Raw genomic sequence first — 27,738 nt, 5'->3', positions numbered from 1 at the left:
GGGGGTACCACAGGTAAATCAAACACAAAACTCTCTTGGAAGAACAGTTTGTTATTCCCTACAAAAATCCCTATTTATCTATAGAATACTTCCACAGTCATGCACACTCACTTACAGACCCTCAGACCCCGCTAGTCAAGTACAATATATACGAAATGTGGCAAAGAAATACATAAAAAGGTTCTTTATTATAAATTCAATGTCTATATAAAATTCATCAAATAAAAACACTTTCAATACAGTAGCGATTACATTAAAAAGAAAACACTATAATCAGAAAGGCTACGAGAGACCAAAACTTTCCAGTGTAAACAATTAATCACATCAGTAATGGGTTGTTTCCTATGGAATTCATATTATTGTTTGTGAGGATGTCCACAGCCCACTATATTCTATTGAACCCCCACACGTTCCTTGGATACAACCAATTTATGTAGACGAAGGCGTCGACGCGTTTCGGTGATATTCTTATTAAAACCACCTTCTTCAAGACAACAAGTACTTTACAGTCTCTCTTGTATAATTTCCTATAGATACAAAAATATAAATATATAAATAAAAAAGTAAATAACAGCATGTTAAAAGTGCTACTATTCTATACAATATATAACCTCATCGCATAGAAAAGAACAACTTCCCACCCATGTATTTTAATAGTGACAATCCATAGTACCACAATTCATATCACAACAGGTTCCTTTTACATATATACCCCCCTGAGTAATTCGTAATCAGTTTCCACAATGATATGTACAATCATAGATCCGTTCTCTGACCACAGTGTCACCACACTGTTATTTTTGTAATTGGCCACCAGGGTCTAGAAACTTGCATACATCCATTCTGAATCCATATATACCGGGCTCACAACTTACCTACATCCCTACACTCACATTGTTATTCAAGGTGTCTTATAACCCACCTAGATTGCTCCCATGATGGACCTGACGTAGTCGTGTCCTCCAATCAGTATGGGTGGGGCTCCCTTTGGCTCCAAGAGCTAATTTTATGCGTTTCCACTTTCAAATTAGAGTACAGGAAGGTTACATCTCACTCCAAGGTCCATTTTCTATTTATTAAAAAAACATTTCAGCCCCAGTTGTAAATAGCCTACCTAGTGCCATAATTCAGCAACTTGCATACATCCATTCCAAATCCATATATACCGGGCTCACAACTAGCCTACATCCCTACAGTCACATTTTTATTCAAGGTGTCTTATAACCCACCTATATTGCTCCCATGATGGACCTGACGTAGTAGTGTCCTCCAATCAGTATGGGCGTGGCTCCTTTGGGCGCCAAGCGCCTATTTTGTGCATTTCCACTTAAAAATTAGAGTACAGCAAGGTTACATCTCACTCGAAGGTCCATTTTCTATTTATTAAAAAAACATTTCAGCCCCATTTTTTGTAAATAACCTACCTAGTGCAATAATTCAGCACTCTTGTTTCAAGCTATTTCAATTTTCTCCACCGTTTTGTTCCTATATTGCAGTCCTATAGGGTTAAACACGAAACAGTGAATAGATCTACCTCTGTGTGAATCTGACTTCCACTCACACATAGTGAGGATAAACACACCAATGAAGTCACCGTAGTGTGTATCAGGGTGTGCACCTTGTGTGATAACTCGTGCTAATTTCGTTGGGCCGGTCAAAATCGGTGTGGTCCCAAGGCATCCTCACAGGAAGTCACACCTATGGGTAGGCAACGTAATGATTAATGTGTTTGCTCCCCATGTCGCTAAGTTAAAGGTGCCCATCCCATTATGGGTACTATAACTACTTCTCGGATTTTGGTCCAGATAAAAGACGACAACGTTGGTTCTGCATTCAATAAAATGCACAAACCCATAATAGATTCAGAATCCACCCCTCTAGATAGTCACCCAATCCTTTGATGTTAGTGGCATCTTCAAAACTATCCCTCCATCGCAGATCTCAATAGTCAATAAAGAAATAAGCTTAAGTTGTGCCCTGGGGTCATGCCCCTTATCTGGATATTGGGGGTCTTTAAATGCTCAAGGGCATATAATGAAGGGACACGCTGATTTGGCAGCGTCCGACGGTCCTCCCGAGTGGAGCTTTTCCTAATGTGGCAGGCGGATCCCACCCTCTCTACAACCCTCTATCTAAACGGGCCCCAAGTACAGCTCTGCTGTCCTCGACCATATTGTTGAAAGAAGTTACCTGGCGCTGTGGTTGTGCGTGGCTGCTCCTGTATCGTCTGGGCGTAATAACTCAACAGGGTCCCACTCTGTTCGAAATAAATAGTGCCAAGCAAAGTTAATTGCTCACACCTGTGGGTTAACAAACGCCTCCCCGACACCTACGTGTTAGTTCCGGGATACGTCTTACACATCTCAGAGTCACATGCCCGTTCGTGTTGCGCAATCGTTAAAAGGGCAATCGTCCTCGCTTGTTATTAAAAGGGCAATCCTCAGTCACCCATGCGACTGGTCCCCACTGGGATCTTATCTTTTCCGCTTGCGTGTAATTATGTTCTTTTCTAATTTTCATAAGAAGGCCTGCTATCTGATAATTATAACATTGCATTTTAGTTGAACTATATATTCCTGATCTGATAACACTCCCAAGTTCGGACCCACTATCCAGTACCCCATGTGTGAGGTGCATACCTCGATATTCGTGGTTTATTCCTATCAAATGTAGTTGTTCCACGGGATATAATACTACAGATTTTATGCACGGGGAATGACTAATCGATGCACAAAATTGGGACATTTCAAGTTCTAAAGTCCAATACCTATGATACTTGGTACATCGATATGGAAAAGATTGCACCGGGTGATTTCCTTTCAGGATCACTGTCGTTATAGGGTTACCCATGTTGTTGATGGGTGGGAATCCCACGTCCCGCTGTGGCCGGACGTGCCGACAGCAGCCAGGACCTAAGATTCCCCCACACCAACCCATGTGCACCCCGTATGAGTCTCATTCTAGATCTATAACCTAATGCATCAAACTATCTACCGGGCCTACTAGTCCTCTGTAATGTGCATCTAATCTTCCTTAGTGTTCAGGCCATTTCTAATGGTGTTAAGGATGGAAATATACCACTGTTCGCGGTTCTTCCTTTTAGTGGTGAGATCACCTCCTCTCTTATTGCCTTCCATCCTTTCAATAACAAACCATTTAAAATCTGTAGGTGAATGTCCCCGATCTTTAAAGTGATCCGCCAAGGGGGCATTTGGTTCTTGATTTTTAATGGCTGATCGGTGTTCTAGTAGTCTAATCCGAATGTCACGTCCTGTCTCACTGATGTATCCTAGGTGGCATGGACAGACAATCAAATAAACCACATTTTTTTTGGTGCTGCAGTTGTTGAGTGTTCTGGGTCTTATAGTGTATCCTTCATGGGTATATTCCTTACCCTGAATGTATTGGTCACATATTAGGCAACTCCACATTTGTAATTGCCCATCGCTGGTGTACCTGCGATGGTCAATTGATGTGATCTGGGCCCCTCTCTATATGTGTGCACTAGATTTTGCCTTAAATTGTAGTTCTTCTTAAAAGCAAATAATGGTTTCGCTAATTTGTTGGGTTTGTTGTCATTCAATAGACCCCAGGTGGAATTCACAATGTTTTGAATTTTATTGCTTAAGTTGGAGTATTGACTTACAAAGACTATTCTCTTGGGTTCATCAAGATCCTCGTGTACACTCTTAGCCTTCTTTTGTGTGAGCATACTCTCCCTATTGTAAAATCGGGCTCTCTTGATCGAATTCCCATGTCTTTAATGTTGAGGTCCAGAAAATCGACACTTCTTCTGCTAAATGCAGAGGTAAACCTCAGATTGGCATCACCAAGGTTATGCCATTCCAAGAATTCACGCAAGAGATCTTCCGATCCTTCCCAAATGAAGAATATGTCATCAATGAATCTGCTCCAAGTGATGACATTCTCAAAGAAAGGAGCAGATTCATTGAACACATTGATACCCTCAAATTGTCCCACGTAAAGACAGGCCAGACTGGGGGCACAAGTGGCCCCCATGCTGGTCCCCTTGCATTGAATGAAGAGTTGGTCCTTAAAGAGAAATAAATTCCTCTTTAGTACCAAATTCCAGACATGACACAATAAACTGGACACTGGCCCCTCTACAGTCTATATGCCCCAGGATGTTCATGATGGTGTTGATGGTTGCATCCTGAGGTATATTCGTGTAGAGCGCTTCGATGTCAAGTGTCACCAGTATCTGGGTTTCACAGATGAAATCCTTACCTTCAATAGTACTGATCATATGTGAAGAATCTTTAATATACAATCTCCAGTCCTGGACTAGTGGTTTGAGAAACGTATCCACATATTGGCTAAGCGGCTCTAAAGGGGAATTAATACAGCTCACAATGGGCCTAAGTGGGGGATTATTAACATTTTTAAGGACCTTGGGGAGTCCATAAAATGCTGGGATAATGGCCTTGTCATTGAGTAAAAATGTATATTCTTTTTCAGACACCCATTCATTTTGTTTAGCAAGTACTAGAAGGGCTCTGATGTCGTTCCAGGAGTTCCATACATCACCTTTCATAATCTGTGGTGTCAAAAATAAGAACCCCACTCCCCTTGTCGGCGGGTTTGATTGTTATAGTAAAATCATTTTTAAGGTTCCTAATAGCATCTTTCTGTGATTTATTCAGATTGTGTCATAGGGGGTTGGTGTTCCCACAAGTTTCTGAATTTGGCCTCGACTACCTGTTCAAACATCTATAATCTCTTATCTACTTGACTAAAATGGGGAGTGAAGGTGGATCTTGGTTTCAAACCTGAGACACTCCTCTCTTCTATGTATTCTTTATTTTCGAAGTATCTTGTCAATCTGATGTTCCTAAAGAATGCTTTCAAGTCCTTCTCTAAAAGAAATTTGTTCACATAGCTGGTGGGAGCAAATGTGAACCCCTTCTCTAATACTTGCAGTTCTACATTTGAGAATGTGTGTTGGGATAGGTTAATAATAGGGAATTTGTTGGATTCTACCTCCAATATTGGCATGTCCTGGTTTGAAGGTATTCCTCCTGAGGTTGATGCCTCTCATTCGGAGATGTAACCTTGCTGTACTCTAATTTGAAAGTGGAAACGCATCAAATTGGCGCTTGGAGCCCAAGGGAGCCCCACCCATACTGATTGGAGGACACGACTACGTAAGGTCCATCATGGGAGCAATCTAGGTGGGTTATAAGACACCTTGAATAACAATGTGAGTGTAGGGATGTAGGCTAGTTGTGAGCCCGGTATATATGGATTGGGAATGGATGTATGCAAGTTTCTAGACCCTGGTGGCCAATTACAAAAATAACACAGTGTGGTGACACTGTGGTCAGAGAACGGATCTATGATTGTACATATCATTGTGGAAACTGATTACGTATTACTCAGGGGGGTATATATGTAAAAGGAACCTGTTGTGGGACTATGGATTGTCTCTATTGAAATACATGGGTGGGAAGTTGTTCTTTTCTATGCGATGAGGTTATATATTGTATAGAATAGTAGCACTTTTAACATGCTGTTATTTACTTTGTACTTTATATATTATTATTTTTGTATCTATAGGAAATTATACAAGAGAGACTGTAAAGTACTTGTTGTCTTGAAGAAGGTGGTTTTAATAAGAATAATATCACCGAAATGCGTCAACGCCTTTGTCTACATAAATTGGTTGTATCCAAGGAACGTGTGGGGGTTCAATAGAATATAGTGAGCTGTGGACACCCTCACAAACAATAATATGAATTCCATAGGAAACTAAACCCATTTGATGAATTTTATATAGACATTGAATTTATAATGAAGAACCTTTTTATGTATTTCTTTGCCACATTTCGTATATATTGTACTTGACTAGCGGGGTCTGAGGGTCTGTAAGTGAGTGTGCATGACTGTGGAAGTATTCTATAGATAAATAGGGATTTTTGTAGGGAATAACAAACTGTCCTTTCAAGAGAGTTTTGTGTTTGATTTACCAATGTGTAATGGTAACATAATGCAAAATAAATGATCTCATTTTGTAACTACTTTGATCTGTACGCTCACAATTGTCATGATTTAAAGTGTAAACTAATTGCTATTAAAAAGTGGATTAGTAATTCATGTAGAAAGGACTGCTTACTGCCTCAATTTCATATTGCACCCATGCGTAATATCTTGAGGTGGCCAGTCCAACAATCCATGGAATATATCATATCCTGTTCTGAATGGAACAAGGGATTAAAAGACTCAGGATATTTCTTTATATTATTTGAATACATCCCTTCACTGCTGCAGTTCATTTAGTCCTACTATTCTAATCTGGTTGAACAGCATGTAAGAATATACCATTTAAAGCTTGCAACCTGGGATATCCCTTTATATTCACGAACAGCATCTTCACTGCTGCTTTTTCTTTACATTCTGCCAGAAGAGGAGGCCTGCCGTAAATGTGCTGTGGTGAGATATATTAATGGCAGTTTGTGAAGAGATATCACCTGACCACATCAGTGACTGGCCATATAGAGTGTTTTAGTGTTTGAAGTAACCCCAGTGAGCCCCCAAACATCTGACTTAAGTGGAAAGTCTCATGTGGGTCTTTTTGCAAGAGCTGGAGTAGCAGTAAGTCTTATTCAATAGTAATCTCATTCATGTTGTGGCTGGGTGTCCAGGCAGAAAAGGTACACTGAGGTAGCCTGCAAGACCGTCAGAGATGTCAAGATGCCCTTCACATGTGAACCATCATTTTCAATGGTGGATAGTAAAGTGGGGCTACAACTTGGTGCTGATGGCACAATAAGTGTTATTTGCTGAGATACATGCCTAAGAGTTCTATCATATACGAAATATTTTATGGTTTGCATTATACATGTGTCAAAATCCATCGCATGTTCCCTGCAGCTAGACGCTCTCTCTGAAGGAGGCCTAGGCAAGATCCTACATCTCTGGTGGAGAAATCCTTACATTCAATTTGGAAAAAGTGGCAAAGGAACTTCATGAGATGCTACGTTATCCTTTGTCTTGTGACCCAGGTGTCTTCGTGTTGTACTAATGACCAACTAGATATGGCATTATTTCAAAGTCTCACTGATTTTTCACACTTCAGTGTTGGGCGTTGCAAAACTACTGATTGCATTTCGATGGAAGAAAGTAGATCCTTATCTACAGGTCAGTGGTTTCAAAGACTAGTAGATTTCCCTGTAAGACCCTGAAGGTATGCATCTTTATTTTTATGGACAGTAAAAACGCCTCTAGCGTACCCTTCCCAGGTTAACCCCACTTTATTGCTGCCCCCTACATGCAAAACTCTTGGAGTTGTTTCAAAGGTGTATGGATGAGGGGAAAAAGGAGCACTGATGAACCCCCGATGCTTCTGTTTATAACATTTTAAATGGAAAATATAGGGTGGGAAACCTGCTTCTGAGTGTAGACAGGTTATACCTTGTACAGCATTGTGCCATTTCACCATCCTTGTAAGTAATATTAAACACATACCTACTACACAAGTATGGCTGCCACCTATATATAAGCCCAAATCAAAAATGGATGAACTTCCAATGGTGTAGAACATGCTAACATGGTACAAGTTGCAATATTGTTGAAACCTTTGTGGTACTACACAATCCAATTCTCAGTTCTGGTCAATCTTTTTTAGCCTGTGAATCCATAGTTTGTCTTGACTGCACTACCTCCCTAACTCCTGAAGATGTGAGCTGAGGCTCACACCTTAAGAAGTTATGGATGGATCCTCATTCTCAAATGAAGGCGTGGGTGGAGAGTAATTGCCTGAACAGAGGGGCAGAGGTTCAGCCATCTTGAAGAACCTAGTGCAAGGTACTCTGGGGTAGTTTGGAGGTAGGCAAATAGAAACTGCTGAAAATGTAGGAAGGCTGGGCTTTGAGCATTATTTTTGGTTGCGTTTGGATACAGATTATCATAAGTCACAGGCTAGTGTGCTTTACAAAACTGGCTTCCCACCACCTGCCTCTCAGAACACAACTGCACATGGTGAAGTCTCAGAAGAAAGTTTTGTCTGATCCTGCCTTTGAAGAGGATTAAAATGTGACTTTCTCTATACTGGCTTCCTCTTAGCCTTTGAGACAGAAAATGGTTAAGGAGAGAATCCCACTGTGTGGAATATTCAGCTGACTAGTTAAGAGTGGGCTGCCCTGGACCCTGCTGGAGCCCTTGCCGGTACAAGGCTTGGTCCCCAGGAACCTTCCCTGGAAGCGTGGGAGCTGTGGGAGGGGTTGGCAGGAGGATGTTTCCAGCGCTTGCTGAAAAGGGGGGGAAAGTGCAGAAGATATCATGTAAAGGTGTAGCCTTGGTGGGTGAGATTTCGAGTTTCGACCTACTCTGAGGTTTTTGCAGGTACGAAAAAGACTACATGGGAAGTTTCTGTGAAGGTATTCAACCTTCCTGAGTCTTGCGCTGCTGGAAGATTTTGAGCTCTAAAAAGGTTACTAGGTTTAGAGGTTAAACCAATGACAGGGCAGTGTGCAAAGTGACAGTGGCAAAGCAGCCTCAGCAGTTAAGAAATTCAGCCTTGTCCCATTTAAAGCTGCTAGAGCCAACGGTGAATAGTAAGGTTTCAATGGTAACCAACACTCAACGTATTCAACTTCATGGAACCCTTATCGGCTACAGTATACTCCCTTGCCACGCTGGAAAGTTTGACTTAAGATAAAAAAAGACGAAGTTCGGTGCATGGAACGAATACAGGGGGTATTTATGCGAGCCGCCGATGCAAGATAGCGAAGATGACTCTGGGTGAAAAAAGAGTGGTCGTGGAGAACTTCTCCACAGTACCGAGTAAATTTCATTATAACAACTGTATTCTTCTTTGTGATGTGTGTTTATGATTGTGTATTGACTTGCCGTGCTCAATGTATGCACCTTTTGACTGCTCTATGCCCTGTATTTGCTACATGAAACAATTAAAAAAACAAAAATTCAAAAAAGAGTACGGTCAAGGTAAAACATTTGACCAGGGTTGCACTCTGGGCTTACACTACTCCTCATCCATTGAGGCTAGCCTGATATTCATGTTAGGTTTGGGTCACCTGCAACTATTGTATTAAGTTGAATCTTTGTGTTTCCTTCGTTCTTTTTGCACTAAAACTTTAAACGTTCATCTCTTGTTCCCGTAAATATGATTTTAGTCATCTTCGTTTTATTTCATTTATTAAATTTCTCCCTTTTCAATAAATTGGCTTGGGAGTTTTATTATTTGGTTTCCTGACTTTAATATTATTTGGCTGCTACCATCATACTTCACCAGAATTTCTCTTGTGGTAAAGTCAGCAACTTAGGCTGCAGCTACCAGGGTTTAAGTCCAGGTTGTCTTATTGAAACCTTGTTTTGACCTAGAAAGACATTGTATTATTAAGTTGATGGTGTTTCACCTCCCAACTTAATAATGCATGTTCCACTGCAGCATATCCAGAAGATAATGGTGTGACTAAACAAGCTCCGTGTATAAGTGACACGGTGCATACTTTTATTTTCTTTTTAACCTCTGGTATGGTTCTGAAATCAAAATTCCAGGGTTTCTGAGAGTTGCTAACCTATTGAAGTCTATGACCAGGAGAACTAGAGTTACCATGGTTGGTAACGTTTTCTCTTATTTACATCTATATTACATTGCTGAGTTTCTTTGCAGTAGGCCGTGCAATTTACATTTATTTTAGGGTGTGGTTATAGCAATAAATGTATTTCATCACATGCTAATGTTGTTCTATGCACATATATTTTGTAATTGAAACATGCCTTTCTTTTCAGGAAATACCATACACAGGCATGCTTAACAAACCAATGGCTCCTGGCCGAACAATTGTGATCAAAGGTGAAGTGAACAAGAATGCAAACAGGTAAGTGTATATTTTATTTGACAGCTTTTGATGTGCCGTCTAGTTTTATAAACTACATATCTGCTTGTTATTCTGATTCATTTAGTGAGTGCAACTTGCCTACTTGTTTATTGTACCATGAAATAATGGTACAGTTTATATGCACAAGTTAAATAAAGGCGATTAATGCAAAGATTGTTAAAAAGTAAATTAAAGAGTCTTTGAAGTGCACTTCACTATTTTATATATTTGTTTGGTAGTTTTCCTTAGCATCGCCTGCTGCCTTGCTAATGACCTCAGAGCACTTTGGTAATAAGAGTAGAAATAATGGCATGGCATCAAGTTAAAACTATGGTTAGGGAGATGACAGCTCTTGGGAGAAGAGAGATGTTACTCTAAGAATACCAATAGGGAAATATAGTCCCGATATTCTATTACCTTTCGCAGGCCAGGGATGTGGACTTTGAACATCAACTGGTTTGCGAATGGGGTCTCAATTTGTGATACAACCCATGTACTGATAGGTTGGTCACATTGGAAATTGTCGATTACCAGCTAGTAGCAATGTAACCTGCTTAATCAGTATTAAAAATAAAAAAAGTTTGCAAGGAATGGCAGACCTCCATTCCTGCATGTGCTTTCTCAAACGGATTTTTTTTTAAAATGTATAATACATCCAATAAAGGAACAGGTACTTCACAATTGCAAAGACGTCAGATGGAGCAGGCAGTGGTCTTCTGTACCCTAGTGATATGTGCAGCTCGTTCATGTTTCTTTCACTGAACTGCATCATTGGGACAGCAGTGTGTGTGGCAGACAATGAAAGGTCAAAATTACTATTCTAACTCTAATCCTAGAATATTTGGGAAAAGAGGAACTTCCCCCAAAAATATTCCAGCAGGATTTTTTAGTATTCCAACTTCTGTCCTAGAATATTTTGGGGAAAGTAATACATTCCCCAAGTATTTTTAGGAATGGTTTAAAATTGTTCATTTTGAGTGGTAGAAAGTGCTACCCAGAGGGCACAGCTCAGGGCAAAACAATAGGAATACCATATACTTTAAAAGCATGAGCATGAAAAAGATGCAGCTCTACTGTTGGTCAGTCCAATTAATGTGATAAACAACTGGTAATTCTTTTGTAGAGAGGACCCCGCTTTCTAATAACCCAACCACATTTATACTGATGTACTGGGAGTCCTCGATGGCTCACTAATACCTCCTAAACTCACCTCCACAAGAGAGAAATACAGGGTAGTTGGCGTAAAGGTCTTCTTTGGATAGGATTTGATGGCACATATTTGCAAGAAACACCACCCTGCCTTTAATGAACTCTGCCACGTATATTGACTGCCGGTATATTTTTTAATTTACAGATTGTTTCTTTACCCATTCTATTTGTGTAGCACTATCACTGCACTGGGCACTGCTCCGTGTTTGTGCTCTTTTTCACTGTTTACAACGTTTGTACAATGGCAGTACAAACTAGAATGTTTTTGACTAATGATGTATTGGTGTCCCTTGTAATATGTTATTGTAACTAATTATTCAGAAGGGGACGTCTGTAAAATGGACATTTCATACACTATGTCAATAGCTACAGTAGTACCTCACAATGTCCCTTCAGCCAATCTTCTAATCTTTTCCGACAAACTAGGGTAAAACGTTGTTACATCAAGTCTGCCCAAACTATGGAGTCCTGGCAGTTTTCTTGATTTCATCTAGCATCTATTTTACTAAAGATCGTTTGTGATCTTGGAACCTGGACTACCTCTCAGGGTAAAAGCATTATAGTCAGTCGCTACAAATGACTGATCGGTGGGAGTTAGTGGGAGGAAAAAGTGGGTTTTGCGCAGATGTCTTAAGGAGAGGAGGTACAAGCTGATATCTCAGTGCAAAGAATTTCACAGACTTGGGGCAGCAGCTGATAGTGCTTGGAAGGAAGTTTACATTTCTATAACGGAAACACTGAGATATAAGAGCCTTTGCTGCTCTACCAATGTAAAGTTGGAATTCTAGTTAGTTAGCAAAGGTTTTAAAATCTGACTGCCTTCAAATTGATTCAAGAGAGCATGTAAGGAAAATGAGTCTCTTTCCAAAGCCAATGAAGATATTTCCAAGCATTTGAGATGTTGTATTCTAACGCTTGTAGATGGTTCTCAGGCGGGAAAGACTATATTCAGCAATACCACTTAGAAGATACATACTATTGTCCATTCTGTATTTACGAAGGCTTGCAAAATAGAAGGAAGGAGGACTTGTTCCACTTTTCAAATGCTTTGGAGTTGTGGATGCCGGTTAGGAGCAGCAGTCTGGGTGAGAGGCATTACCTAGCCCTACAACTACAGTGAAATATTCTAACGGGCTCCTAAGCTGTTATAACATGTAAATTACGTGTAAATCTAACACCAATGGTAATAGACATAACACAAGCCGCTACAAAGCTGAGTGCAGCAAATATATGTGGTTGGAAGTGGATGAGATCTTTCATGTGGCGGGCAGGATGCATAAATCAGACACCTGTATCCCATGTGCAATATTCTTAATTAGCTACTTTAGTCTGTGGGAAAAGCTCCCCACTTTCTCTTAAATATTTACATGGACAATAAGGAAAATATATAGAACAAGCATTTGCAATGCAATAGGGCTCGCATTAGTAAAGTTAGAGGTATTAGTATTGTAAATGACAAATTTTTTATTTATGTTTTTGTTTTGAAAATAGCTAAATTAATAACTTTGTCATTTACAATGCCAATAGTGTTAACTTTTGCAAACGTGACACCTATAGCATTTGTAATGCACTATGTGTTGTATTTACATGACTTAGATGTATTAATATTAAAAATAACAATGGGTTGTATTTTTTTCAATATTTAATACTTAAATAAAAGTTATTGTAATTTATAATGGCATTAGCTTAAACTTTCGCAAATAACTTTTTGGAAGATTATGTTTAGTTTATTTTATTGTGATGAAAATACAAGAACAGAAGTGAAATATTAAAAAATGTTTGTGACATTTGTAATAAAGTTTGAAACATTGAGAGAACATATTTGAATCAGTTGTTGTTGAATGGTTGCACAGATTGATGCTGTGGTGGCTCTGAGTGATGCTGTGGCGTTCAGTGATGCTCTGGTAGCGCATAGTGATATTGTGGTGCCCCGGAGTGATGCTGTGGTGATGCGATGGATAGTGAGGGCGATAGATAGATAGAGAGAGGGCGAAAGATAGATAGAGGGAGGGCGAAAGATAGAGGGAGGGCGAAATATAGATAGAGGGAGGGCGAAATATAGATAGAGGGAGGGCGAAAGATAGATAGATAGAGGGAGGGCGAAAGATAGATAGATAGAGGGAGGGCGAAAGATAGATAGATAGAGGCAGGGCAAAAGGGCGAGGGATGGAGTGTGGGCGAGGGATGGCGTGTGGGCGAGGGATGGCGTGTGGGGCGGGGAGGGATGGAGTGTAGGGCGGGGAGGGATGGAGTGTAGGGCGGGGTTGGATGGATGGATGGATGGAGCGGGGATGTGGAGTTGAGCGGGGATGTGGAGTTGAGCGGGGGTGTGGAGTTGAGCGGGGGTGTGGAGTTGAGCGGGGGTGTGGAGTTGAGCGGGGGTGTGGAGTTGAGCGGGGGTGTGGAGTTGAGCGGGGGTGTGGAGTTGAGCGGGGGTGTGGAGTTGAGCGGTGGTGTGGAGTTGAGCGGTGGTGTGGAGTTGAGCGGTGGTGTGGAGTTGAGCGGTGGTGTGGAGTTGAGTGGTGGTGTGGAGTTGAGCGGTGGTGTGGAGTTGAGCGGTGGTGTGGAGTTGAGCGGTGGTGTGGAGCCATAAAAGCACTTCTTCTATAGCAATAGGCGCAGGCTAACTATTATTGTGCGTGACGTGTTACCACGAAGGTAACAAATTTGAAATGTGGCTCAGCGTCAGGACTGGATTAGTATATCATTGCGTCATATTGGGTATACAAATAAGCAGTACGGCATTTATTTTCATAGTTTTATAATGCACTAGTAACGGCAAATGAACTGTGTGCACATTACACACGTGTTTTTTAATATGGTGTGATAACGGCAAATGAACTGCGTGCACATTACGCACATGTGTTTTTTAATATGGTGTGATAACGGCAAATAAACTGCGTGCACATTACGCACATGTGTTTTTTAATACCAGACGTATGCTGTGCTAGCAATTTAGCACAACATGCTCCTAACATATAGAGCAAAAGGGTTAAAGGCAACTTTATATACAAATGTTACTGAAGCGCTAGTAAAGGGAAATAAATCACCAATATGGCGCTAGCTGGACGCGCCACATTGACTGTCTCGATGTATTTAAAAAGAGCGAAAACTGAAGGGTGAGGCAACTTTATAGTCAAAATGCTATTAACAAAGCAAACTATAGGGCTCACCACAGAAAAGCTACATATAAAATGCTAAGAAACGGATAACTAGTAGATTATTGCAGCATAATGGGCATACAAATAAGCATTACAGCATTAATGTTAAGGTTGATAAGGTGGGCACAAGGAAGGCCCTGATTACAACTAAAGGTTTAAAAATCGCCTCGTTCCTAAGCGAAAGGGAGTGCCAAAATAGCAAAATACAATTTATCTGAGTTTCTGAAAACACTTCTACAAGATCTATAAACACCATGGGGCTTATTTACAAGCCCCTAGCGCTAAAAATTGATGGAAAAGTGGCGCAAGGGGCTTGTAAATCTGCCCCCATGTTCCGTTTAGCGCACCTTAGATTTGTGATGTTTATGCAGTAAGATTATTCTCTGACAGCCTCTCTGCTGCCTCTTGAGGCAGGTATGTACTAATTCAAATACCTAAAAGTAAAATGAATTAATTGACCTTCTATGCAGGAGTGAGCCCAGAAGTTGCATGTGTCTAACAGATTGCCTAACTTATGCCTGAGATACCGATAGGGGAAGTTTGACTGACTGGTTATTTGGTTTTTTTCTAATAGAATGTATGATGCGTTCTCCTCAAAAAGGGTTCCACAGTTCCCCTTCCAAACGCAGTAGCAGGTCGAAGAGTCAGTTTTTAAGAACATGAGCAAAGCGTAGCCCACAAACAGGGATCCCCGAAACTGGCTACCAAGCATGTAGTGCGTGTAAACTCTGTTTTAGTGGGTAGGGAGAACTGAAAGTGCAGCTTTCTATTGCCTACGGATCCATGACAGAAAATACAAGCCAGGATGCTGTTCACAAGTGGAGCGTGTTCTTCTGATAGTGGTGTCAGAAAAACCACTAAAGGGCTTCTGTGCCTGGATCTGAGGAAGTGTAGTTTAAAATAGTGCAGAAAGCTATTTCTGTGCCCGAGGACTCCTGCCGATAATGCTCCATCACCAGCAGGGGGTGCCTTTTCACCCGCAGTTACGTGCCTTGATCTTGGTTTGAATGGTTTTATATGTTTGCTCTTTCAAGTGCTTGCGTGCAAGGCTAACGCCCTTTTAAATAACCACGCAAGCAGTATTAATCGCTGGCTGATGCAAAGATCAGCAGACAGTCTGAAGGAAGAAAACAGGTCCCGATTGCGGCAGGGCCTACTTGGGATTTCATCATTCTAAAACAGATGAAATCTGGAGCAGTCTTTTTCTACACTAGACGTTCTTAAAGCTTTTGAAAAGTAGGTGACACTGGCTGACTTTAGGGTTTCCATGTTCAGCAGACTGACTGCTCAAGCGAACTTCAGAGGGCGCATTCATTATTGGGAGGATGCTCTTGCGGCAGAAAGTGCACAGTCGGTGTGAGGAGGGTGCAAACTCTTCCTGAAGAGTGTACTCACTCTGGGACGATGCACGTGCTCTGTGGAGACGGCGCATACATACATTTGCTAGAGCCAGCCAGCTGTCTCGGAAGGTTGGCAGTGCGCGCAGTCTGGGCCAAGGGCACATGGTTGGTGCCGGTTGGTTATGGGCTGTGGTGAAGATGAATGGATGTTGAAATACTAAACGTCCCTCCCCCGGTCTACTAGGCGTTTCCCCCCTCCGCTTGGACCACAGAGCACGCAAGTTCAGATTAGTGCTGCTTCTGTTATGTGGCTACATGAAAGTCGGGAGCAGTCGGACCCCACTGAAAAAGTATAGGTGGTGAGACCCGTACTAGGGGATGGCAAATGCCTTTGCGCCCTCTTTAAGCATCATGTGCAACGTGCTGCAATGGTCACGCATTTTGTTATTAATTGTAATATTCATAGAAACAATAATAAAAAAACAAATAAAAAATAATGGCATTATTAATAACCGCAGCGAAAATAAGTAAGTGTGTTGAAAGAAAATATAGTAGTCCAATGGCATGGCAACACTAACATCAAATCGCTAGATAAATACAGAAAGTGACATTTTCCGTGGCTAAGATCTTAACCTTGAGGACACTGATTTAAGGCAATGTATTCTGTTTTTGTTAACTCTTTCTTGCCATCAGATTTCAACCAATAATTATCGTCCAACCCTGATACAATTCACCTTACGCCATGGGGCAATTTATACCGAATCCGCAACGTATATTTAACTTGTTCAGAAAGCGAAAACATAATGATAGTAATGTTATTATAAAGCGCTTCGCAAGAGGGGTTCAAAGTACTGTACATGGCAATGGGGGTAGAGTGAGCTCCAACTTCAAATGAAAATCCGCGTGCGCCTTTCTTACCGATTAGAAGCATTTCGGGAACCCGATTAGTGGGTGAAATCCATTCTCGCCCCTCACTCGGCAGAGTAAGGAGAAACTCTCAGATCCAATTAATGAAAGCACGAGCCGCGGGTTTACCCAATGTGCATGTCTGGCTGTGAGGCTATCGCATGCGTGTCTCCTTCCCAGGAGACAGCCCCTGGCCGCAGCGCTCGTTCGCGTGCGCGTGTCAGTTTGGAATCGCCTCCAAGGCGATGCGCGCGGCCAGGATTGTCTCCTGGGAAGGAGACACGGCCACAATAAGTTCTCGGCGGAGACGCGCTTCCGCGCGTTTCAGCCGAGCCCTAATAAAACTATAGCTTCACTCTGATTCAGGCCATGTTCACAAATGCCTTAACAACTGGGCGTACGTAGGCATTCGTTACACTTAAGTCTGCATCAGGCTCTTTTTGGTATCAGATTCATATTGAAACTGGGAAGGGTGGGGGGGTAGTAAACCTGCTTTGTCATGGTCCCAAGAAACCTTTCTGAACAAGTGAAGTTTGTAATGAAGATAAAAACAGGCTCGTCATTTTTAGGCCACCGTACTAGTGCTGACTTTTTTCTGCAAGCCTTTATTGTGTGCAGTGGTTTGGATGCAAAACCCGACCCGTAAGCTATTGGGTTTCATTCAGCTAGTTCTCTTCCAGGGGATCCTCATCAATAGTCATAAGCATTAGAATATTCCCGCCCATGTGCGGGACCCCGGAAACACTATATTATATGTGCCCCACATATATATATATACATATATATATATATATATATATATATATATATATATATATATATATATATATATATATATATATATATATATATATATATATATATATATATATATATATATATATATATATATATATATATATATATATTACTGCTCTGTTTCCGCGTAAGGACAACTCTCCTGGCCTCGCGGACAAAAAAGCACTCTCGGGGGGTAGATTTGGAAATTTATTTAAACTCCAAAATGCTGCAAGACGAACAGACGCGTTTCGGTACTAAACCTTAATCTTTGTTTACCGAAGCGCCATCTTGGTACAGCTTTAAACACACGTGGTTAGCAGAAAGCAAAGAAGGACATCGTAAGTCAAAGCAAAACAAGTCCCCAAAACGAGCGCCATTTGTAAATCACAAATACCTTTCATCACTCGCCATAATGCCCCTGAATGGGCATCCCTATGTACAATCAATAGAGGTATATACAAATATATACAAGGTTAACACAATTGAGCCCTGGATGGGCACAAGCCTCCTGCTATATAACGTGTGATGCTGCAACCAAAGAAATTCACAACAAGGGGAGAGTGAAAAAAGTGAGAAAAGAAGAAAGGAAGAAAACAAAGGGATAAAGGACAAAGAGGTTAGAGAGGAATATATACATCTATGTTACAATATAATACACGTGGCAATTACATAAAACTATGAAATCCTGGAAAAGGGAAACCAAGCATAGTTGTCGCTGGCTATTGCAGTACGATTCAAACCATCAATCCATCATTTTATCATTTTTACAAGTTAATCCCCCAGGTGTACAGCTAATTCCTCACTGATATTAAGACCCAGAGGGTGCTTTGTCTGCATGTCAACGATGTACCGTGACTCTAACCTCCGGAGTCTAAGCAGCCTATCGCCTCCTCTGGGATTACTTGGGACATGATCCAGGCCAAAATAACTCAATAAATCCCTGTTGCGTTGATGAACCTTGTCAAAATGACGCGCAACAGGGTAAGTCTCATCGCCCTTCGCGATTGCCCTCATGTGTTCAAGTATTCTCATTTTCATGAGGTTTATGGTACTACCTACGTATCTTAGCCCACAGGGGCAGGTTAAACAGTAGACACTGTAGGGGGTAGTGCATGTAAAGAAGCTCCTGATTTTTCTGCGTGCTCCTACATGAGGAATGGTGTAACTCAAAACTCTCTTACTTGTCTTACAGGCTTTACATTTCCCGCATGGGAAAAAACCTTGCATGGAGCCAAAGGCTGAATCTGGTTTCTTCACAAAGTGACTCTGCACTAGGTCATTTTTCAGAGATTTAGCCTTCCTGAATGTTATGAGAGGATTCGCAGGTAGATCTTTTTTAAGGATCTCATCAGTCTGCAGTATGTGCCAGCTCCTTTTTAGAATCTTTTTAAATTGCATGGCACTCTTAGAGTATGTAGTAATGAGGCGAAATTTGCCTCCTAATTTTGTGTCATGCTCTTTATTCTGTTTGGTCTTTAAAAGGTCTTGCCTCTTCAATTTGTTCGCTCTCTGGTACGCACTGTCAAGTATACTTTCACTGTAGCCCCGATTTCTGAAGCGTTGTATACTCTTACTGGCTGCATTCTGATATTCTAACTCTTCGGTACAGTTACGTTTGATTCTCAGTAGTTCCCCAAATGGGATACTTCTGATCAAGTTGGGTGGGTGGCAACTACTGGCTTCGAGCAGGGAGTTGCCCGCTGTCGGTTTACGATACAGTCGGGTGTTCATCACTCCTTTTTCTATATAGATGTTTATATCCAGGTAATTCACAGATGTGTTGCTTACCACACCTGAGAATTCCAGATTGATGTCATTATTGTTAAGGATCTTTATGTATTCTTCAGCCTTCTCAAGGGTCCCATCCCATATGATCAAAAGATCATCTATGAAACGGTACCACCCTACAATGTGCCCTGTCCATTCCTCATTAGGTGTACCCCAGGCTACCTGCTCCTCCCACCAGCCGACGAATAAATTTGCGTAGCTGGGGGCGAAGCAGGTACCCATGGCTGTGCCAGCCAGCTGTTTATACAGTTGTTTTTCAAAAATGAAAATATTGTTTGATAAGCAAAAATCCACGAATTCCAGTAGCATAGCACTGTGTTGGAAATACTTGAGTGGCCTTTTCTCTAGAAAGTATTTAGTAGACCTCAAACCATCCTCATGTGCTATAGATGTGTACAAGCTAGTTATATCTAAAACCAGCATGCAATAGCCCTCTTCCCACTTTACCACCGACAGTTTATCCAATAGGTCCATTGTATCACGTATATAGGAGTTCAAAGTCTTCACGTGCTGAATGAGAAAAAAATCGATGTAAGTCGATAAGTTCTCCGTTACACTCCCTTGTGATGCAACGATCGGGCGCCCAGGAGGGGCAGTCTTGTTTTTATGGACCTTGGGAAGGTGGTAGAATGTAGGGATGGTTGGGTTTAGACGTCTAAGAAATAGATATTCATCCGTGTCTATAAGTTTCTTATAATGCCACTTTGATATGAGTGTCTCATAGTTCGCCGTGCTTTGCTGGTACTCTTTCACATTGATCTGGCAGTAGGTGGTTGTATCATTGAGTTGTCGGAGAGCCTCTTGTTTATAATTCGCTTTCGTCTGTATCACAATGTTCCCACCTTTGTCTGATGGTTTGTAGACAACGTTTTCATCATCACACAATTTTCTCAATGCTTGCTTTTGTTCTTGTGTGAAGTTTCTTTGTGTGACATTGTGAAATTGGTCTTTACTTCTGAGTTTCAAAAGGTCTTTAACTACTGCGTCCGCAAACACATCAATGGCATCAACCGCCATCTGGGGGTGGAACTTGGAGACTGGTTTAAAAGTTGTTGAGGCCCCAACCTGTTCCACTCCGGTAACATTCAGTTGCTGTGAACTGCTTAGCGTAGTTAATGGGTTCTCCGTTCTTAATTCCTCCAGTATCATTACTGCAGCCAGATCCTTTACGGCCAAAGTGTCCGTCGCAGTTGCTATGTTGCCACGTTTAGTAGGTCTACCGGTCTGAACTTTTGTTTTGAAGAACTTATGTAGCTTTAATTTACGTGTAAACTTGAACAAGACTGCCCCTCCTGGGCGCCCGATCGTTGCATCACAAGGGAGTGTAACGGAGAACTTATCGACTTACATCGATTTTTTTTCTCATTCAGCACGTGAAGACTTTGAACTCCTATATACGTGATACAATGGACCTATTGGATAAACTGTCGGTGGTAAAGTGGGAAGAGGGCTATTGCATGCTGGTTTTAGATATAACTAGCTTGTACACATCTATAGCACATGAGGATGGTTTGAGGTCTACTAAATACTTTCTAGAGAAAAGGCCACTCAAGTATTTCCAACACAGTGCTATGCTACTGGAATTCGTGGATTTTTGCTTGTCAAACAATATTTTCATTTTTGAAAAACAACTGTATAAACAGCTGGCTGGCACAGCCATGGGTACCTGCTTCGCCCCCAGCTACGCAAATTTATTCGTCGGCTGGTGGGAGGAGCAGGTAGCCTGGGGTACACCTAATGAGGAATGGACAGGGCACATTGTAGGGTGGTACCGTTTCATAGATGATCTTTTGATCATATGGGATGGGACCCTTGAGAAGGCTGAAGAATACATAAAGATCCTTAACAATAATGACATCAATCTGGAATTCTCAGGTGTGGTAAGCAACACATCTGTGAATTACCTGGATATAAACATCTATATAGAAAAAGGAGTGATGAACACCCGACTGTATCGTAAACCGACAGCGGGCAACTCCCTGCTCGAAGCCAGTAGTTGCCACCCACCCAACTTGATCAGAAGTATCCCATTTGGGGAACTACTGAGAATCAAACGTAACTGTACCGAAGAGTTAGAATATCAGAATGCAGCCAGTAAGAGTATACAACGCTTCAGAAATCGGGGCTACAGTGAAAGTATACTTGACAGTGCGTACCAGAGAGCGAACAAATTGAAGAGGCAAGACCTTTTAAAGACCAAACAGAATAAAGAGCATGACACAAAATTAGGAGGCAAATTTCGCCTCATTACTACATACTCTAAGAGTGCCATGCAATTTAAAAAGATTCTAAAAAGGAGCTGGCACATACTGCAGACTGATGAGATCCTTAAAAAAGATCTACCTGCGAATCCTCTCATAACATTCAGGAAGGCTAAATCTCTGAAAAATGACCTAGTGCAGAGTCACTTTGTGAAGAAACCAGATTCAGCCTTTGGCTCCATGCAAGGTTTTTTCCCATGCGGGAAATGTAAAGCCTGTAAGACAAGTAAGAGAGTTTTGAGTTACACCATTCCTCATGTAGGAGCACGCAGAAAAATCAGGAGCTTCCTTACATGCACTACCCCCTACAGTGTCTACTTTTTAACCTGCCCCTGTGGGCTAAGATACGTGGGGAGTACCATAAACCCCATGAAAATGAGAATACTTGAACACATGAGGGCAATCGCGAAGGGCGATGAGACTTACCCTGTTGCGCGTCATTTTGACAAGGTTCATCAACGCAACAGGGATTTATTGAGTTATTTTGGCCTGGATCATGTCCCAAGTAATCCCAGAGGAGGCGATAGGCTGCTTAGACTCCGGAGGTTAGAGTCACGGTACATCGTTGACATGCAGACAAAGCACCCTCTGGGTCTTAATATCAGTGAGGAATTAGCTGTACACCTGGGGGATTAACTTGTAAAAATGATAAAATGATGGATTGATGGTTTGAATCGTACTGCAATAGCCAGCGACAACTATGCTTGGTTTCCCTTTTCCAGGATTTCATAGTTTTATGTAATTGCCACGTGTATTATATTGTAACATAGATGTATATATTCCTCTCTAACCTCTTTGTCCTTTATCCCTTTGTTTTCTTCCTTTCTTCTTTTCTCACTTTTTTCACTCTCCCCTTGTTGTGAATTTCTTTGGTTGCAGCATCACACGTTATATAGCAGGAGGCTTGTGCCCATCCAGGGCTCAATTGTGTTAACCTTGTATATATTTGTATATACTTCTATTGATTGTACATAGGGATGCCCATTCAGGGGCATTATGGCGAGTGATGAAAGGTATTTGTGATTTACAAATGGCGCTCGTTTTGGGGACTTGTTTTGCTTTGACTTACGATGTCCTTCTTTGCTTTCTGCTAACCACGTGTGTTTAAAGCTGTACCAAGATGGCGCTTCGGTAAACAAAGATTAAGGTTTAGTACCGAAACGCGTCTGTTCGTCTTGCAGCATTTTGGAGTTTAAATAAATTTCCAAATCTACCCCCCGAGAGTGCTTTTTTGTCCGCGAGGCCAGGAGAGTTGTCCTTACGCGGAAACGGAGCAGTAATTTATTGTGTGGGTGCACCCCCACTACGAGGAGCACCCGCCTGAGAGTGCGAGCCATTGGTGTGTCACAGGAGCTTTAATACATATATATATATATATATATATATATACATATATATATATACAAACATGCAATAGCAGCCAAAATAAAAACATAGCTGAAATATGCTGTAAAGAATTTCCACCATACATGAGTAATAAGCATTAGAAACATGAGAAACAACACAGTTTGTTTTAGAAACTGTTTTAATGCTCAGAAAGCAGTAGAAATTCTCATAACTCACTGGAAGCATATAAAGCTCCCAGGCTGCATTGCAAACACACAGTCTAAAAAGACTGAAAAGCTAACCTGTAGCTGCATAGCAATAAACTGACACCGTGCCTTTAAGGCACCCATGACCCCCAGTATCCCATCATGCCTCAGGGGTGACAGTTAGGTCAGTTGTTCTTTCCGGTTCCTTCAGAGAAGGACCCTGGTTACACAGCTCCACTAATTTTCTGTTTTTTGACAGAAAAATACTTCACTTTTAACAACTTTTGCTCTTACTTTGACATTTAACATCTAGTCAAGTAAGATACTGTCTTTTTCAGTCAGTTTAGTGAACATTTTCTTTTGAGAATGCCTTCACTCTTTGACAAATGTCCTTCTTGTGGCAACAAGAAGGCAAAATCAGACAACCACGACGTCTGTATCCTGTGTCTGCCTGAAGATCATGATCCAGGCACCTGTCCTCATTGTGAGCACCTGTCAGGAAGAACTCTCAAGGACAGGGAGAGGATTCGCATTTATGGCCTGGCTCACAGGTCATCAAGAGGAAGATCTCCGGTGAAGAAGGGCTCCAAGAAGGCTCATATATCTTCAAAAAAGAAGTCTTCACACCCTTCAACTTCAGCGTCGGGCTCGGCGCTGAGAAAAGAACCACCGGTGGATCATCTCTCTTCTAAACTACCGTCGACGGCGGGCTCGCCGTCGAAAAGAAGACCAGGTACGTCAACGACGTCGAAGGATCCAGTTCCGTCGTTGAAATCCCCTCTGCCGGCGTCAACCGGGAGACGACCGGCGTCGAGGAAGGTGACTCCGCCACCGTCAACCGGGCGACGGTCGGCGTCGAGATCCAAGACCCCTCCGCCGTCGTTATTCAGGCGACGAACGGCGTCGAGGGAGGTCACTCCTCTGCCGTCGTCATCCAGGCGACGACCAGCGTCGAGAAGTGTGACCCCTCCGCCGTCGTCTAAAAAACGACGTTCGGCGTCGAGGACCAAGACCCCTCCGCCGTCGACAGGAAAAAGTCGATCGGCGTTGAGGAGGCAGTCTCCGTCAGTGTTTCGTCAGCGCTCCGCGTCGAGGGTGCCCAATACCCCTCCGCCGTCGTCGCACAGACATTCGACGTCGAGGCAGAGGACTCCGTCGACGGCTGGTCATCGCCGTTCGACATCGAGGCAAAGAGCTCCGTCGACGACTGGACATCGTCGTTCGACGTCGAGAGAGAAGCCTCCATCGACGACTGGACATCGTCGTTCGACGTCGAGAGAGAAGCCTCCGTCGACGACTGGACATTGTCGTTCGACGTCGAGAGAGAGGGCTCCGTCGACGGCCGGTCATCGCCGTTCGACGTCGAGACAGAGAACTCCGTCGACGGCGGGTCATCGCCGCTCGACGTCGAGGGACCATAGATCCTCAAATAGACAATCAAAGTCGAGATTGTTTGACCCGCCGACTCCCCGAGGGCGCTCGACGGCGAGGGAAGATCGCTCGACGTCGAGGTTTTCAGATGTGGTTATGGTAACGGAGTCAGCTTCCCGTCATTCCACTTCACGGTCCTCTGGCTCCTCAACTGCATCTTCAAAGTCCAGAAGTCCTGTGCGCAAATCTCCTGAGCGTCGGCCAGACCCTTCGGCTGGGCAAATCAGACTATCACCTAGGTGGTACAGGTCTTTGGACCATTGGAGAGGTTCTGGGGCTGCCAAACGTATGCAAGAATATGCCAGCCCACAGCACAGGTCTCCTCTTCAGGATCTGGTAGAGGAGATGGACAAGCGTAGTCCTCCCAGGCGCAACTCACCTGTGAGAACACCAATCAGATCTCCCAGAAGGTCCCGATCTCCCAGAAAAGGACCTCGTTCAGAATATCGGATCAGATCTCGCTCTCCTAGGCGGGAGGAGCGTTCAAAAAGATCGCGGGAGAGGAGGCACAGTGCTCACCGTAGACGTCGACGAACTCCGTCTACTTCATCTACCTCTTCTACCAGGTCTTCCAAGAGGGACTACTCCCCTACGTTGACGGACAGTCCTACGTCCAGGTCCTCTCCAGTGGATGACATTGGCACGTATCTAGATGTCCTGCAAAGAGGAGCTCAGAAGCTGAGCATTGAAATGTCTGTCCCTCAGGTTACAACGACAGTCATTTTTGAGACTTTACACAAAAAAGCTATCTCCCGTCCTCTGCTGCCTCTAGTCCCGGGGATTATGGATCCTGTCAAAGAGGTTTTCCTAACTCCGGCGGCTATCAGAGCGGTTCCAGCCCGCATTCAGAAAAAATACAAACCGGCCTCTTCTGACCCGGTTTTTGTAAAATCTGACCCTCCAGCAGACTCTGTAATTGTGGCAGCGGCGAGGAAGACACATGCAGTTGCCGGTTCCTCTTCAGTCCCACCAGACAAGGACAGCAAATCTCAAGACTCCTGGGGTCGCAAGGTTTGCAACTCAGCTGCATCCACTCTTAAGGTTTTTAGTGCGGCTGCGCTTCTGGGTCGATATGACAGATCTTTATGGGACTCCATGGAAAGGTTCAAATCCAAGCTGCCAAAAGAAGACCAGCAGGATTTTGAAGAGACTGTGACAGAAGGATGTCTGGTGGCGAATCAGATGATCAGCACGGCTGCGGATGGTGCTGTCCTTGCGGCGCATTCCTATTCACATGGGGTTTGTGCCAGGAGGTCGGCCTGGTTGCGCCTTACAGGTCTGAAGCCGGATGCTCAGCATCGCATCCTTAATCTCCCTTTTTCGGGTTCCGCTCTCTTCGGGGAACATGCTGACGAAGAAATGACCCGAATGAAGACGGAGCTGGACACAGTGAAAGCGGTGGGTTTGGAGAAGAAGAAAGAATTCAAACGCCGCTTCAAGACCAACAGGGGGAGAGGGGCTCAACAGAGGGTTCAAACCCCTCAGTGGTCCCAAAATAAGAACCAGGGGAAATCCCAGTTTCGAGGCAAGCCCGGCAGAGGTAGAGGAGGTCACCAACAATCCTCTAACACCACAAGAGGAGGAAAGGCCTGAGCAGTGGCTTCCTCTGGCGCCGTTACCCACTCCAGTGGGAGGAAGTGCTTCACAACAACTGGCAGAGTGGGTTAGCATCATAAAGGATCAGTGGGTGCTGAATATACTGCGCAATGGATACAGGCTACGTTTCCGTGCGCCTCCGAAGAGCATTCCTCCAAAGAGCTCACCAGCTAAGCTTGCTCCGAAGAGAGGTAAAAGTCCTACTGCAAAAAAGAGCGATAGAGGAGGTTCCTCTCGCTCAAAGAGGAAAGGGAGTTTACTCCAGATATTTTCTTGTTCCCAAAAAAGGTCAAGTTCAGACCAATACTCGATCTTCGATTTTTAAACAAAGTCATCGTCAGAGAAAAGTTCTGCATGTTAGCGCTTCACCAAATATGCCCACATCTTCAAGTCGGAGATTGGATGTGTTCGGTGGACCTGCAAGATGCGTACTTTCACATCCCAATTGCTCAACAACATCGCAAGTACTTGAGGTTTGTCGTAGGGAACAACCACTACCAGTACAAAGTGCTACCCTTCGGTCTCAAGTCCGCACCACGAGTCTTCACCGAATGCATGGCAGTGGTGGCGGCTTTTCTTCACATACCTGGACGACTGGCTCCTAAAAGGTCCATCTCCGGTACAGGTAAAGCACGATCTACATCTGTGTCTGCACCAGCTGCGCAGGCTCGGCCTCCATGTGAACCTGGAGAAGTCAGTCCAGCGGCCTACACAGTCCATCCACTACCTAGGCTCCGTTCTGGACACAAAAGTGGGAAAAGCGTTTCCTTCGGAGGAGAGACTTTTTTCCATGAGTTAGAAATGTGGACTCCTGCTAGAGTCTCGGCTTCCAACAGCCCGACAAGTAGCATCCCTGCTGGGTTCCATGGCGTCCTGCATTTTTCTCATCCCGAACGCCAGGCTGAGAATGCGTCCTCTACAGCAGGCTCTGGAGGATCAGTGGGACCAAGCGACAGGACGTTGGGAAGATCGTATCACGCTTTCCCAAGCGACAAAAGATGCCATCAAATGGTGGACTCGGAGAAAGAATTTACTGGTGGGGGTACTGTTTCACCAACCTCTTCCATCCCAGTCGATAGTGACGGATGCCTCTCTGCAAGGCTGGGGAGCGCACATGGGTCCGCTTCAAAATCAAGGCCAGTGGTCTGCGCAGGAGCAGACATACCACATCAATATGCTGGAGCTCAGAGCGGTATTCCTGGCTCTCAAAGCTTTCTTTCCAGCGATAGAGTCCAACTCAGTCCTAGTTCAGACGGACAATACGACCACCATGTTCTATCTGAACAAACAAGGAGACACAAGGTCTCGCCCACTTTCTCGAGAGGCTCAGGCAATCTGGCATTGGCTCCTCTCTCGAGGCCTCACGGTAGGTCGAACATGGAAATGATCCTGATAGCTCCGGATTGGCCGCGGCAGTGGTGGTACCCGGACCTTCTACATCTATCTGTGTGTCCACACAGACGACTCCCTTGCAGGCCGGACCTGTTGAGCAAGATGAACGGGAGGATAATGCATCCCAACCTCCCATCACTGAACCTAAAAGAGGCTAAGAGGCCTTCCACGAGAGCGTCCTATGCGTTCAAGTGGAAAAGGTTTTACTTATGGTGTAGGGATCATCACCTAGATCCGACTAAAGGGCAGGAGGACGTCATCTTGCCATACCTCCTTTCCCTGGCAACTGCTGGTTTAAAGTACGCTTCTATTAGAGTGCATTTGTCAGCCATAGTAGCATACAGAAAATCACCTGATCAGATTTCTTTCTTTCAAGTTCCAGTGGTTAAGGACTTCCTCCAGGGGTTGAAAAAAGTGTATCCCCCTGTGCGAAATCCTTCTCCTCCATGGGAATTGAACCTGGTTTTATCCAGGTTAATGTC

At 43.3% G+C, this 27,738-nt stretch overlaps 1 protein-coding gene across 4 annotated transcripts in view; it reads left to right on the top strand.

The window, feature by feature from the left end:
* The window catches only part of LGALS8 (galectin 8), a 426,674-nt gene that overhangs the window by 355,788 nt on the left and 43,148 nt on the right, over positions 1-27,738 (top strand). For all 4 annotated transcript variants that reach the window (XM_078648605.1, XM_078648607.1, XM_078648604.1 and 1 more), the window contains one exon: positions 9,772-9,860. In XM_078648605.1, coding sequence (XP_078504731.1) covers positions 9,772-9,860 — 89 coding nt within the window. The remainder of the gene's footprint in view (positions 1-9,771; positions 9,861-27,738) is intronic.

The sequence above is a fragment of the Lissotriton helveticus genome, chromosome 6 (genome assembly GCF_964261635.1).
Source record: "Lissotriton helveticus chromosome 6, aLisHel1.1, whole genome shotgun sequence".
NCBI lineage: Eukaryota > Metazoa > Chordata > Amphibia > Caudata > Salamandridae > Lissotriton > Lissotriton helveticus.
Note: the sequence above shows the minus strand (reverse complement) of the source record. Positions and strands in the feature narration are given on the sequence as shown.